General features: G+C 31.2%; 1 protein-coding gene across 5 annotated transcripts in view; it reads right to left on the bottom strand.

The window, feature by feature from the left end:
• Window positions 1-153: 153 nt before the first annotated feature.
• LOC141460914 (monocarboxylate transporter 14-like) overlaps window positions 154-12991 on the bottom strand; it is a 107205-nt gene continuing 94367 nt past the window's right edge. For all 5 annotated transcript variants that reach the window (XM_074141365.1, XM_074141364.1, XM_074141367.1 and 2 more), the window contains exons 5-8: window positions 6471-6588; window positions 6050-6268; window positions 5637-5919; window positions 154-3833 (exon numbers count right to left, since the gene is read on the bottom strand). In XM_074141365.1, the coding sequence (XP_073997466.1) occupies window positions 3667-3833; window positions 5637-5919; window positions 6050-6268; window positions 6471-6588 (787 nt within the window). In that variant the 3' untranslated portion in view covers window positions 154-3666. The remainder of the gene's footprint in view (window positions 3834-5636; window positions 5920-6049; window positions 6269-6470; window positions 6589-12991) is intronic.

Here is a 12991-nt window from a genome sequence, read left to right as displayed (position 1 = left end):
CAAAGACAAGACATATATAATACACATGAAAATGGATGAAAAGAAAAGTCTAGGAACAACTTAACTGTTAAAACTATTATTATTAATTTTTTTAAATCTGGGTGGAAGTCTCGTTGTAGAGATTTTAAACTTAATCTTAAAAAAAAAAAAAAATCACCAGTAATACTGTATTTATTAAAAAAAAAAACAAAAACAAGAAACAAAAATCAGGAAAAACATTTATTAATGTAACAAAAATTGTAGTAATAAAACGAATTATTTTCTCATTGACAATGGAACACAATAACTTATAAATGGGTACGCCTCACGAAATTGAAAAAAAGAAAATATATATATCAAGGTAACAAACTTTGCCTTTCATATTATTTATAATACAAAATATGAACTTATTTATGTCACTAATATTATTATAGGAATATCCTGAGGAACTACGAGATATTTTTTTATAGAGAGAGAAAGAGAAAAATTTGGAGGGCAAAATTCTATACAAAAACTTTTAATTTCAAATTCTATTTTGACAAACTATTGTTTAATGTGCTTCTTCTTCTTTTTATTATTCAGATTAAAGCTATTATGTTTCTACCCAGTATCTAAAGAAATACTTATAAACCTCTTAAAAACAGACTGGAAGATAAAATATTTATCTAATTCACAGCATAATTTTTTTTTTTTTTGACAATATATTTACAGTCTTCAGAAACTGATTCATTTATTTAAACTTCCTAAACTAACCTAATAATAAAATTTATTTTTCCTTATTTTTACAATTTATACCTTATCTTTTATTTTTAGAACAAAATATTTAAATAATGGAAAAAACCTTAACTCCAAATGGCCCAAGTTTATAAGAACTGGCAGATTTTTTTCTAGCACCTAGAGCAAATGGATAGTGTTATATCTTTTTTTTTATATAACCTTAACATGTTGACTGCGTTTCTGAAGCTTTTTAAACATACCGTAAGAACTTCAGGCAGCAAGTTATGATTAGAACCTGCGATAAGATACTATTAATGTTTTTTTATAGTAATTTTAGAAAGTGTATTGGCTGTAAAATGTTCTAAAATCTAAGGTCTAATAGCGACTTCTTGCATTTCTATATTTGTACAGTTGTTTGAATTATTGAATATAGCTGGTTTAAGGAACAACATATTTACCAATAATGTAAAAAAAAAATTTCCTTATCAAGTTTGCAGACAAAAGATCAGTTGATTAGTGGTTTTTGGAATGGCATTCTTTTCCCTGTATGGAGATCTCTGGGAAGAACTAAACTATGTCATTGTCATCAATCACTTTGGTTATATTATAATTACGACGCCCGTACAATGCATTAATTTAAAAAAAGATTTGTACAAAATGAAATAAATTAAAAAAACTAACTTAATAAGCAGAATGGAATAAAACAGAATAACAACTGGCCATTAACACCCTCAAAAACCTTCAACCCTTAACGTCTTCATTTGGAGGAAAAAAAAATTGGATGTTCGCAAAGCTGAAAAGGCAAACTCTCGTTGATCACGTTGGACGAATTCCGTCTAACCTGCTCAGGATGGATGGGGGTTTAACTGCTTCCGCCTCCACACTGGACCTATATCACATAGAGATAGTGGCGGATCCGTCATGCTTTGTTTGTGGAAGTGAGGTGTTTTTTATTTTGGAGAGCCCAAGGTTGAATATTATTTCAGCGGAAAATCGAAATTATATTTGAGGGAAGATGAAAGTCAAATCGCAAAATGCACCAACCATGGAAGGGTGAAGTGAATGCTTAAAAAATATACCTTAACATAGACTCTTCGAACTACACTATTAAAAATTAAGAGAAAAACTATCATTCAAATTTATACCTTTACAATTTCATACAGAAACTAATCGTCTGGATAAATGAACTGTAGATTTCAGCTAGGACCGCACAATTTCTAAAATCCATTTAAAAAAAAAAACCAATTAACGCTCCTTTCTTATCTCAAAGTATCCTACATAAAGATACTATAATTCATTGATCTAAAGTTTCCACATTTCAAGATTACAAATATCTTGACAACTCAATCTCTTCTCCTGCAGTAATCATCCTGAACTCTAACGTCTGTTGTGAAACCACACTTAATACTTTCAACATAACTACATCCGTTTGATAGAATTAAAACAAAAATTACTCTGATGTATTCTTAGTGTCCGACCGCTTATCACCAATTATTTTGGAAGTATTTCTGTGATAGAGATAGATATGAAATATTTTCAAGCAAATACTGATAATACAGTTCCTTCTTCTCTGAGTATTACATTTTTACCCCAGAAGTTTGGGTAAATCATTTAAGAAAAGAGATCTTGTTAATTGATAAGTTAATGATAAATGGAAGAAGTTTCTTAGAATATACAGAGAAATCTACTGCCTTAGGGATTATGGAAAATGGCTTAGTGACTAGTTTGACGTACCGAAGAAATTCATTATTCCAAAATCCAAAATTTGTATTTTGCAATCATTTTTATTTTTAAAAACACCATCTTTAGTTAGCCTCCGGCAAACCCAAACTAATTCTGATATTTATAGCCGACATAATCAAATAAACGAACGTATCATATACTAATTTTTTTTAAAAAGAAAAATTGAAACTGCTTAACAAAATGTACTTATAAACTTGAGTCACTCAACGTAAGGGCCAAATAGTGCCCAAATATGAAGTGGTAATTGAAATATTTTGCTTAAGATCAATTTAACAATAACAAAAAATATGTTATTTTCTTTCTATGTTTAAAACTTTTAAATGAAAATAATACAATAAAAATGTACGGATATTAATAATATATATTCTATATCACAAATGCACATTATAAACAATTTACATTTACAAAAAGTTACAAACAAATTAAAAAATAATAATAAAGTAACCTTTGTTTTCTTTATAACAAAATGGTAAATTATTTTAATTTTTCTCTTTTTTTATTATTTTATCACAGATCTAAGGTTTTATTTTTTTTATTCCTTTATTTGACAAAAAGGATACTTTGAACAAAGCCATTATTAAATATTTTGTACAACTATAATAAATGTAGTATTATTATTTAATGATTTAATTTTGGTCTTTCTAGCCACTACTTTTAATATAAAAAAAAAGTTTTTGTTCTTCTTCTCCTCCATTATTCTTCTCCTTAAATGCCACTAGATTTTAGGCAGATAATTACAATAATTGTAATTATTTTTTATTATTAAAATTTACATCTAATTTACCAAGTAAAAAAAGAAAATATCTAATGAACAAGTTAAATTACTAATGGGAATCGCTAAAATATCTACTTCAAACTTATGTCTTTAGTATTACTTTTTTTAAGGAGAAAAATCTTCCCAAAATGGAAAATTTCTTTTGGTTCGTTATTGTCAATTGCTTTATTGCAAAATGACTTAATTTTTTTTTCTTTTCTTCCAAACAATTAAAAAAACAAAAAAGTGACACGAAACGATTAAAACCACGCTGTGATTGCTACTCGTATTTGGCTGGTGAACACAGGTACCATTCACATTTAAAAAAAAATAAAAATCTGAGGAAACAAGATTTGAGCAAAAAATTAATCTTTTTTATAAAAAATGGCAACCTTTTTGAGTCGCTTACTCTTTTTTCATGTAAATTCCAAACAAAAAATTACAATAATACTCCTTCCGATTTGTTTGACTAGTTAAACATTGTTACTAATTTGTTCTGGGCCATTTTTTGACTTCTCATCCTTACTGCAGAATGTTTTGAAACAAGGATGAATAGTGAGAAGAAGACCAGATATTACAATAAATACCCCTGCAAGATAGAATGATAGGTCGTACCTTCCAGAAATATCGTACAGCCAACCTGCAAGACATAAATTATTCTTTTTAACTCCAAAATACCAGCAAAGATTTTTTTTTTTAAGTAAAAGAAAAGCAAATCTACTGAGAAGTTTCAATGTTTAAAGATTAAAAAATAAAATAAATATTACTAATTAATTTAAGTTATAATTGTTCTACATTATTTTATTATTCTTAATTTCGAACTATTTAATTGAACTGAAGGAATGAAATCAAAGGATGTATTTTTGTTTTTATTTTAAGCCATCAAAAATTTGTCATGAAACATTTACTCATTTGCTCATGCCTTCATAGTAATACTCAATAAGTAATTGCTCATAGTAGTACTCCAATCATAATAATATTTAAGCAATGTTTAAATTATTTTATTTTTGCTACAATGGCCACAATTCTGCGCTTGTGAATGTAGCACTTTAAGCAGTTTAATGAGAATGAGTTGTTAAAAAAAAAGAAGTCTATCTAATTTCAGTTAAGGCGTTGAAACTATAATTCAGGCGACCGTCTATGTCTAGACTTCATCAAGAATATCGTTATTGGATCTCCTTTCACGACTCTACGCCTTCAGTAAGGGGACTCAGAAAATTTAGCTAGCTGTATGATATTAACAATAGATCTAAAATAACCTGATGGTTATGTCATTCCGTAATATCTTTCTACTTTCTGTCATGTTTCCTTCTATGTAGATATCTGTAAATTGGACAGCAGCCACTGAAAGAATGTCCTTTGTGCAGATACCCAGCTGTTAAAAGACCTCTCTAAAGAATCAATTAAGTCGGAGTCTCCAAATTACTCACAGTCCAAACCAAAACTCCAGCACCACCAAGCTTCACCTTTTACAAGCAAGGTCGCCGCTGCAGCTTATCTTTCACCATATCTTCTCCAAACCCTCTACCATCCGTATTCTCTACGATCTTCAGCTGAAGCAAATTTAAAGAAGAGGCTACCGTGGTTTTGACTAGGATTGATTTGAAAACTTGCGATAGCATTAATTTTTATAGAGAGCTCTATATCAGGTACTGCCTACATACAGGTCATTCTTTCCCATAAAATGGCCAATAACTTCCATTTGTTGGCGAAGAATTTTTGTTTATGCATGATAATGCTCGACTACATTCATGAAGAATTGAATGAAAAGGTTCATTTCGACGTTTATGGAGCCCAGCTTGTAGTATAATTTAAACCCCACTGAAAATCTATAGGATGGGCTATCAAGGCATATAAAGAGCTAGACTAGAAACGCTTCGAAACTAGAGATTTTCATCCTGGAGCAGTGTAGAAAAATATCTCTCCATATTATATTTAGAACTTTAAACATTGATACTACAACCTATGAAAGCTTTGATAAACACAAGAGGTAGAATTTATTTTATACCTTATTTTGAAACCTTAATTTAAAATTATTCAGGTTATTTATTAGCAACAAATTTTTTATTTTACTTTTGTTGTTCTATTTAAATTTCCAGACTTCATTAAATTCCTAATTTCTATCATATTAAATGAAATTTATGCTAAAAATAAGTTGTTACTGAGCAATTAATGGGAACTAATTCAAATAAACTTTTTTGCCCCTGTTATTAAACATTTATACTTATGTATTTTTAAGTATTATTAAATAATTAATTGTGCACACTCTCTTTCCTATTTATATCTTCTTCTGCTGCTTAAAGTAAAGATGGTAAATATGCCCTAACCTAGTACGAGTAATATGGAGATAAGCACGAAAAAAAACCCAGCCATTCATAATATTTTCTTCAACAGTAATAAATATTAAAATAATATCTATATGTCGAAACTATACTAATCATACCAGCTAAAGGTGGTCCGACGAGATTTGCTACTCCTTGTACAAGAAGTAACAGTCCGTAAGCATTCGTAAATCTTTCCAAAGTAATAAGCTCTACAAGTATTATAGACGTGAGAGCATAATTGGCAGCAATGAACAGTCCAAAAGCACCAGCTACAACACAAAGGCCCCAATAATTGTCGATTAATGGTACCAAAGAGACAACACATCCACATAGCAGCATACAGCCCGCATATACTAGATTGGCATTCACCCATTCCTTGTCACCAGCCCAGCCGAGTATTATCTATGGAAAAAGAAATATTTTATTGCTATTTGTAAACAACAATATGCAATTTTTAGTGTCTTATTGTGAAAATATTAAATCTTGTTAGATAATTGCAATTTCAGTAAAAAGTAAATAAAAAATAGCTTACTTCACCAAGCATGTTAAGTATTCCAATAACACTAATCAAAATTGAAGCATCTGTCTCTGAAAAACCTCGTTCTATTGCATTATCCGTCAAGTATACATATGGGACATCGTACCATGTATACAAAAGGAAGTTGGACATAGCAAACAGCAGAAATCTAACGTTAGTGAAGAAGGAGAGATCCAGCATGTCTGACCATAGTTCCCAGAGCCCTGCATACCACTGCAAATAGAATTTATTAATTAATAAAAATAACAAATATTCGAATATTGGAAATCCAGCAGAGTTTGACAAAGTCAATTATTACCAAAAAAACTTTTCATTTAAAACTATAAAAATATACTAGATATTTCACAAATTAATTTTTAATCGAAATAAACTAAAATATAATTTAAAATAATTAATAAGTCAAATTAGAACATACTTCAACTTTTTCTTTGGCAATTGTAGTCATTGAATTCCTATAAATATCTGGACATGACGAAGCCCTCAATCTATACCTGTTGATGTTTAACATGGCACCTCTATATGTTAGCGAATGCCTGTAATAAATTTTTATCACCTTAATAATTAAAATGAAATTTATGGAAAAAATTATAGTTCAAATACAAACTTTTAAACAACCTGATATGTTTACTGGATCTTATAAAAAATTATTAAAGAGGGAATGAATGAGTGATTCAAAATGTTGTATTGCAATCTGTGTTTGTATACCGACGCCCTGTTGTAGAATTTCGCCTTTAACATTGCAAGAGGACGTGATGATTTCTTCTTCTTCAGTAAAGCAAATCACGTGTAGACTATTCTTTCTGTCAGATCTGTCAGAGCGAGTAGGCTTATGTACCCTGTCCGCACTACAGATCCAGTATAATTCTTAAGGTACCTCTGATTAACAAGTTTTGCTTTTCTTTGGCCAACAGTGTTTTTACAGCACCAACCCTCAACTTTGCTGACTACCTAAGACTCTAAAGGGCTCGTGAATGATTTGATTGAACCCTACAGGATCTGTTCGTAGGCTTTTTCATATCCTACAAAAGCTGGCGGACAAGAAAGAAAACTAGATGGCACTTTCTTTCTCGGCGGGGGCCGTATGCAGTCCTACATCTGCACCGAGTCGACTGAGTTAATTGTTGGTTAACATTAATTAAAATGTGCAACCGAGAATTAAAATGAAATACAGTTCAGTGTCACATCCCCCATAGACCAACTGACAGAGTTGGGCAAAAATTTAATCAATTAAAAAACAATTGAATTAAACCGAAATTTAATCGGCCAAAATTAGTTAATTAAAATTAAATTCACTTTTAATTTAATCGGAATTTAATCAATTAAAATTTTAATCATAACTAAAAATTAAGATTAAAATTAAATAATCAGAATTTTAATTGATTGAATTAAATTCCAAATTTAGTTTTAATCATCACCATTCACACAGACTTGAACATTCCTTTCGTCACACAAGTTGCAAAAACACGTTACAGAAATTTCCATCTTAACATACAAACACATCACAATCCACTGGTACAACATCTATCTTCCAGAACATTTCCAGACAACACTTCCAGACGTCTTAAAAGACAGTGGCCTCGCGATCTCCTCTCTGATGAAGAGAGTCAGTAGAAAGTAAATTGTTTTTTGGAGTGTTACCGCTGGGTAACTTCTCCACTCTTTTATTCTGTTATTTATAGTTATCATTGTTGCTTATAACGCAAAATGCGTTGATTGTAACTAAATAAATGATTAAAAAAAAAAAAAAAGTTTTAATCACTTTGGACGATTAAATTTTTTAATTTAATCAAAATTTAAGTGATTAAATTTTTAAAACCAAACATTGCCAATGGTTAAACCAGAATCGGACCAATGCATCTTTATTCCGCCTAGCTGGTGTCTCTTCTCTATCAATATTATCACCTTTCCCAAACTTGGCACCTTCATTCTACCAGTCTGGTGTCTCACCTGTACTATGTTGGTGACTCTCAAGACTAATATAGGACCACCTTACACTCACATTTAACCTAGTTGGCGACTCAAGAGACATAGATAGGACCACCTTACACACACATTTAACCATGTTTACCACTCACTAGACTTAGATAGGACCACCTTACACTCACATTTCACCATGTTTACCACTCACTAGACTTAAGGACCACCTAACACTCACATTTAACCATGTTGGCAACTCAATAGACTTATGAACAAGGGGACCAGAGTTATGTGCTCCACCCACTTTTTTTTTAAATGGCGGGAAATTGCAAAAAATAGAAAACACGTATTTAATCAAATCTATTTTTTTTTTCAGTAATTGACCAACTTTTTAAACCCCAATTTCCCCAGATACAGCATCTAAGTTTTCTTTCAAATGGAACAAACAAGATCTAGGCAGGCTAGAGTTATTCGATGTTCCAGATCTTCGACTGAAGGCAAGGGATAAAGGTTACTGTACACTTGATTTTTTAGATATCCCCTCTGAAAATAGTCTATTGGGGTTAAATCCGTAGTTCGAGGTCAAAATCGAGCTCTTCTTGAACGGATGATAACTGGGGATGAAAAGTAGATTACCTACGAAAACATCGTAAGGAAAAGGACATATTGTGAACCCGGAAAACCTAACCCTTCCACCTGTAAACCTAATTTCACTCTGAATAAGAGAATGTTGTGTATATTGTGGGAAATTCGAGGACCTACACATTATGAGCTTTTAAAACCGAACGAAAAGCTCAATTCGGAGAAGTATTGTTAGCAAATGCATAATTTGAAGACAGCAGTTCAAGAAAAGAGGCCGGCGATGTTCAATAGGAAGAACATCATACTGCATCGTGATAATGCCAGGCCAAATGCTGCTTTAGGGACTCGTCTAAAAATTGCAGAACAAGGCTGTAAAATTCTGTCGCATCCACCATATTCCCCAAACATAGCACCCTCCGACTATCACACTTGTTTTTGTCCTGACAAAACTTGTTGAAGGGCGAAACATTTGAAAATGAAGCAGATATCAAACAAGCACTGGTTCAATTTCTCGCATCAAAAAATAAAACATTTTTCAAAAATGAAATACATAAATTGCGCTCACGCTGGCGAGATATCATTAATAATAATGGCAATTACATTATTTAATAAAGTTTATTGGTAAGAAAAATTTGTATTTTGTTTTATCCCCAAAACGGACAGAACTTTCCGGTAGACCGTATGTAAGTCTAGTGAGTGGTAAACATCGTTAAAGGTGCTTCTACGGTAGCCCTATGTAAGTCTAGTGAGTCGCAAACATGGTAAAATGTTAGTGCAAGGTGGTCCTATCTAAGTCTAGTGAGTGGTAAACATGGTTAAATGTGAGTGTAAGGTGGTCCTATATTAGTCTTGAGAGTCACCATCATAGTACCGGTGAGACACCAGACTGGTAGAATGAAGGTACCAAGTTTGGGAAAGGTGATAATATTGATAGAGAAGAGACACCAGCTAGGCGGAATAAAGATACATTGGTCCGATTCTGATTTAACCATTGAAAATTTTGTGGGTCATGAAATTCTGTAAAATTATGGCCGTTCAATATCTCCCACTGTGAACCACGTATTGATATGGAATTTTGGTCTCTTATACACTTTGTTTTTCTCAATTATAAACTATAGTTAATTTGTGCACAGATCTAAAAAGGTAGCAGATATAAAGGGTTGAAAATATTTTGGGTCATGAAATTCTGTAAAATTATGGCCGTTCTATATCTCCCACTGAGAACCACGTATTGGTACGGAATTTTGTTCTCTTATACACTTTGTTTTTCTCAATTATAAACTATAGTTATTTTGTGCACAGATCTAAAAAGGTAGAAGATATAAAGGGTTGAAAATTTTTTGGGTCATGAAATTCTGTAAAATAATGGCCGTTCTATATCTCCCACTGTGAACCACGTATTGATATGGAATATTGTTCTCTTGTACACTTTATTTTTCTCAATTATAAACTATAGTTATTTTGTGCACAGATCTAAAAAGGTAGGAGATATAAAAGGTTGAAAATGTATTGGGTCATGAAATTCTGTAAAATTATGGCCGTTCTATATCTCCCACTGTGAACCACGTATTAGTACGGAATTTTGTTCTCTTGTACACTTTGTTTTTCTCAATTATAAACTATAGTTATTTTGTGCACAGATATATAAATGTAGAAGATATAAAAGGTTGAAAATTTTTTGGGTCATGAAATTCTGTAAAATTATGGCCGTTCTATATCTCCCACTGTGAACCACGTATTGGTACGGAATTTTGTTCACTTGTACACTTTGTTTTTCTCGATTATAAACAATAGTTATTTTGTGCACAAAAATATATAAATATAGAAGATATAAAAGGTTGAAAATATTTTGGGTCATGAAATACTGTAAAATTATGGCCGTTCTATATCTCCCACTGTGAACCACGTATTGGTACGGAATTTTGTTCTCTTATACACTTTGTTTTTCTCAATTATAAACTATAGTTATTTTGTGCACAGATCTAAAAAGGTAGAAGATATAAAGGGTTGAAAATTTTTTGGGTCATGAAATTCTGTAAAATTATGGCCGTTCTATATCTCCCACTGTGAACCACGTATTGATATGGAATTTTGTTCTCTTGTACACTTTGTTTTTCTCAATTATAAACTATAGTTATTTTGTGCACAGATCTAAAAAGGTAGAAGATATAAAGGGTTGAAAATTTTTTGGGTCATGAAATTCTGTAAACTTATGGCCGTTCTATATCTCCCACTGTGAACCACGTATTGGCACGGAATTTTGTTCTCTTGTACACTTTGTTTTTCACAATTATAAACTATAGTTATTTTGTGCACAGATCTAAAAAGGTAGAAGATATAAAGGGTTGAAAATTTTTTGGGTCATAAAATTCGGTAAACTTATGGCCGTTCTATATCTCCCACTGTGAACCACGTATTGGTACGGAATTTTGTTCTCTTGTACACTTTGTTTTTCTCGATTATAAACGATAGTTATTTTGTGCACAGATCTAAAAATGTAGAAAATATAAATGGTTGAAAATTTTTTGGGTCATGAAATTCTGTATAATTATGGCCGTTCTATATCTCCCACTGTGAACCACGTATTGGTACGGAATTTTGTTCTCTTGTACACTTTGTTTTTCTCGATTATAAACGATAGTTATTTTGTGCACAGATCTAAAAATGTAGAAAATATAAATGGTTGAAAATTTTTTGGGTCATGAAATTCTGTAAAATTATGGCCGTTCTATATCTCCCACTGTGAACTACGTATTGATATGGAATTTTGTTCTCTTGTACACTTTGTTTTTCTCAATTATAAACTATAGTTATTTTGTGCACAGATCTAAAAAGGTAGGAGATATAAAGGGTTGAAAATTTTTTGGGTCATGAAATTCTGTAAAATTATGGCCGTTCTATATCTCCCACCGTGAACCATGTATTCGTATGGAATTTTGTTCTCTTATACACTTTGTTTTTCTCAATTATAAACTATAGTTATTTTGTGCACAGATCTATAAATGTAGAAGATATAAAGGGTTGAAAATTTTTTGGGTCATGAAATTCTGTAAAATTATGGCCGTTCTATATCTCCCACCGTGAACCATGTATTCGTATGGAATTTTTTTCTCTTATACACTTTGTTTTTCTCAATTATAAACTATAGTTATTTTGTGCACAGATCTAAAAAGGTAGAAGATATAAAGGGTTGAATATTTTTTGGGTCATGAAATTCTGTAAAATTATGGCCGTTCTATATCTCCCACCGTGAACTATGTATTCGTATGAAATTTTTTTCTCTTATACACTTTGTTTTTCTCAATTATAATCTATAGTTATTTTGTGCACAGATCTAAAAAGGTAGAAGATATAAAGGGTTGAAAATTTTTTGGGTCATGAAATTCTGTAAAATTATGGCCGTTCTATATCTCCCACCGTGAACTACTTATTCGTATGTAATTTTTTTCTCTTGTACACTTTGTTTTTCTCAATTATAAACTATAGTTATTTTGTGCACAGATCTAAAAAGGTAGAAGATATAAAGGGTTGAAAATTTTATGGGTCATGAAATTCTGTAAAATTATGGCCGTTCTATATCTCTCACCGTGAACCATGTATTCGTATGAAATTTTTTTCTCTTATACACTTTGTTTTTCTCAATTATAAACTATAGTTATTTTGTGCACAGATCTAAAAAGGTAGAAGATATAAAGGGTTGAAAATTTTTTGGGTCATGAAATTCTGTAAAATTATGGCCGTTCTATATCTCCCACTGTGAACTACGTATTCGTATGTAATTTTTTTCTCTTGTACACTTTGTTTTTCTCAATTATAAACTATAGTTATTTTGTGCACAGATCTAAAAAGTTAGAAGATATAAAGGGTTGAAAATTTTTTGGGTCATGAAATTCTGTAAAATTATGGCCGTTCTATATCTCCCACTGTGAACCACGTATTAGTACGGAATTTTGTTCTCTTGTACACTTTGTTTTTCTCAATTATAAACTATAGTTATTTTGTGCACAGATCTATAAATGTAGAAGATATAAAGGGTTGAAAATTTTTGGGTCATGAAATTCTGTAAAATTATGGCCGTTCTATATCTCCCACCGTGAACTACGTATTCGTATGTAATTTTTTTCTCTTGTACACTTTGTTTTTCTCAATTATAAACTATAGTTATTTTGTGCACAGATCTAAAAAGGTAGAAGATATAAAGGGTTGAATATTTTTTGGGTCATGAAATTCTGTAAAATTATGGCCGTTCTATATCTCCCACCGTGAACTATGTATTCGTATGAAATTTTTTTCTCTTATACACTTTGTTTTTCTCAATTATAATCTATAGTTATTTTGTGCACAGATCTAAAAAGGTAGAAGATATAAAGGGTTGAAAATTTTTTGGGTCATGAAATTCTGTAAAATTATGGCCGTTCTATATCTCCCACCGTGAAC

Source organism: Rhodnius prolixus, unplaced genomic scaffold, assembly GCF_049639745.1.
Source record: "Rhodnius prolixus isolate KJV_2025 unplaced genomic scaffold, Rpr scaffold_6, whole genome shotgun sequence".
NCBI classification, from domain to species: domain Eukaryota; kingdom Metazoa; phylum Arthropoda; class Insecta; order Hemiptera; family Reduviidae; genus Rhodnius; species Rhodnius prolixus.
This window is presented reverse-complemented; position numbering and strand designations above follow the sequence as displayed.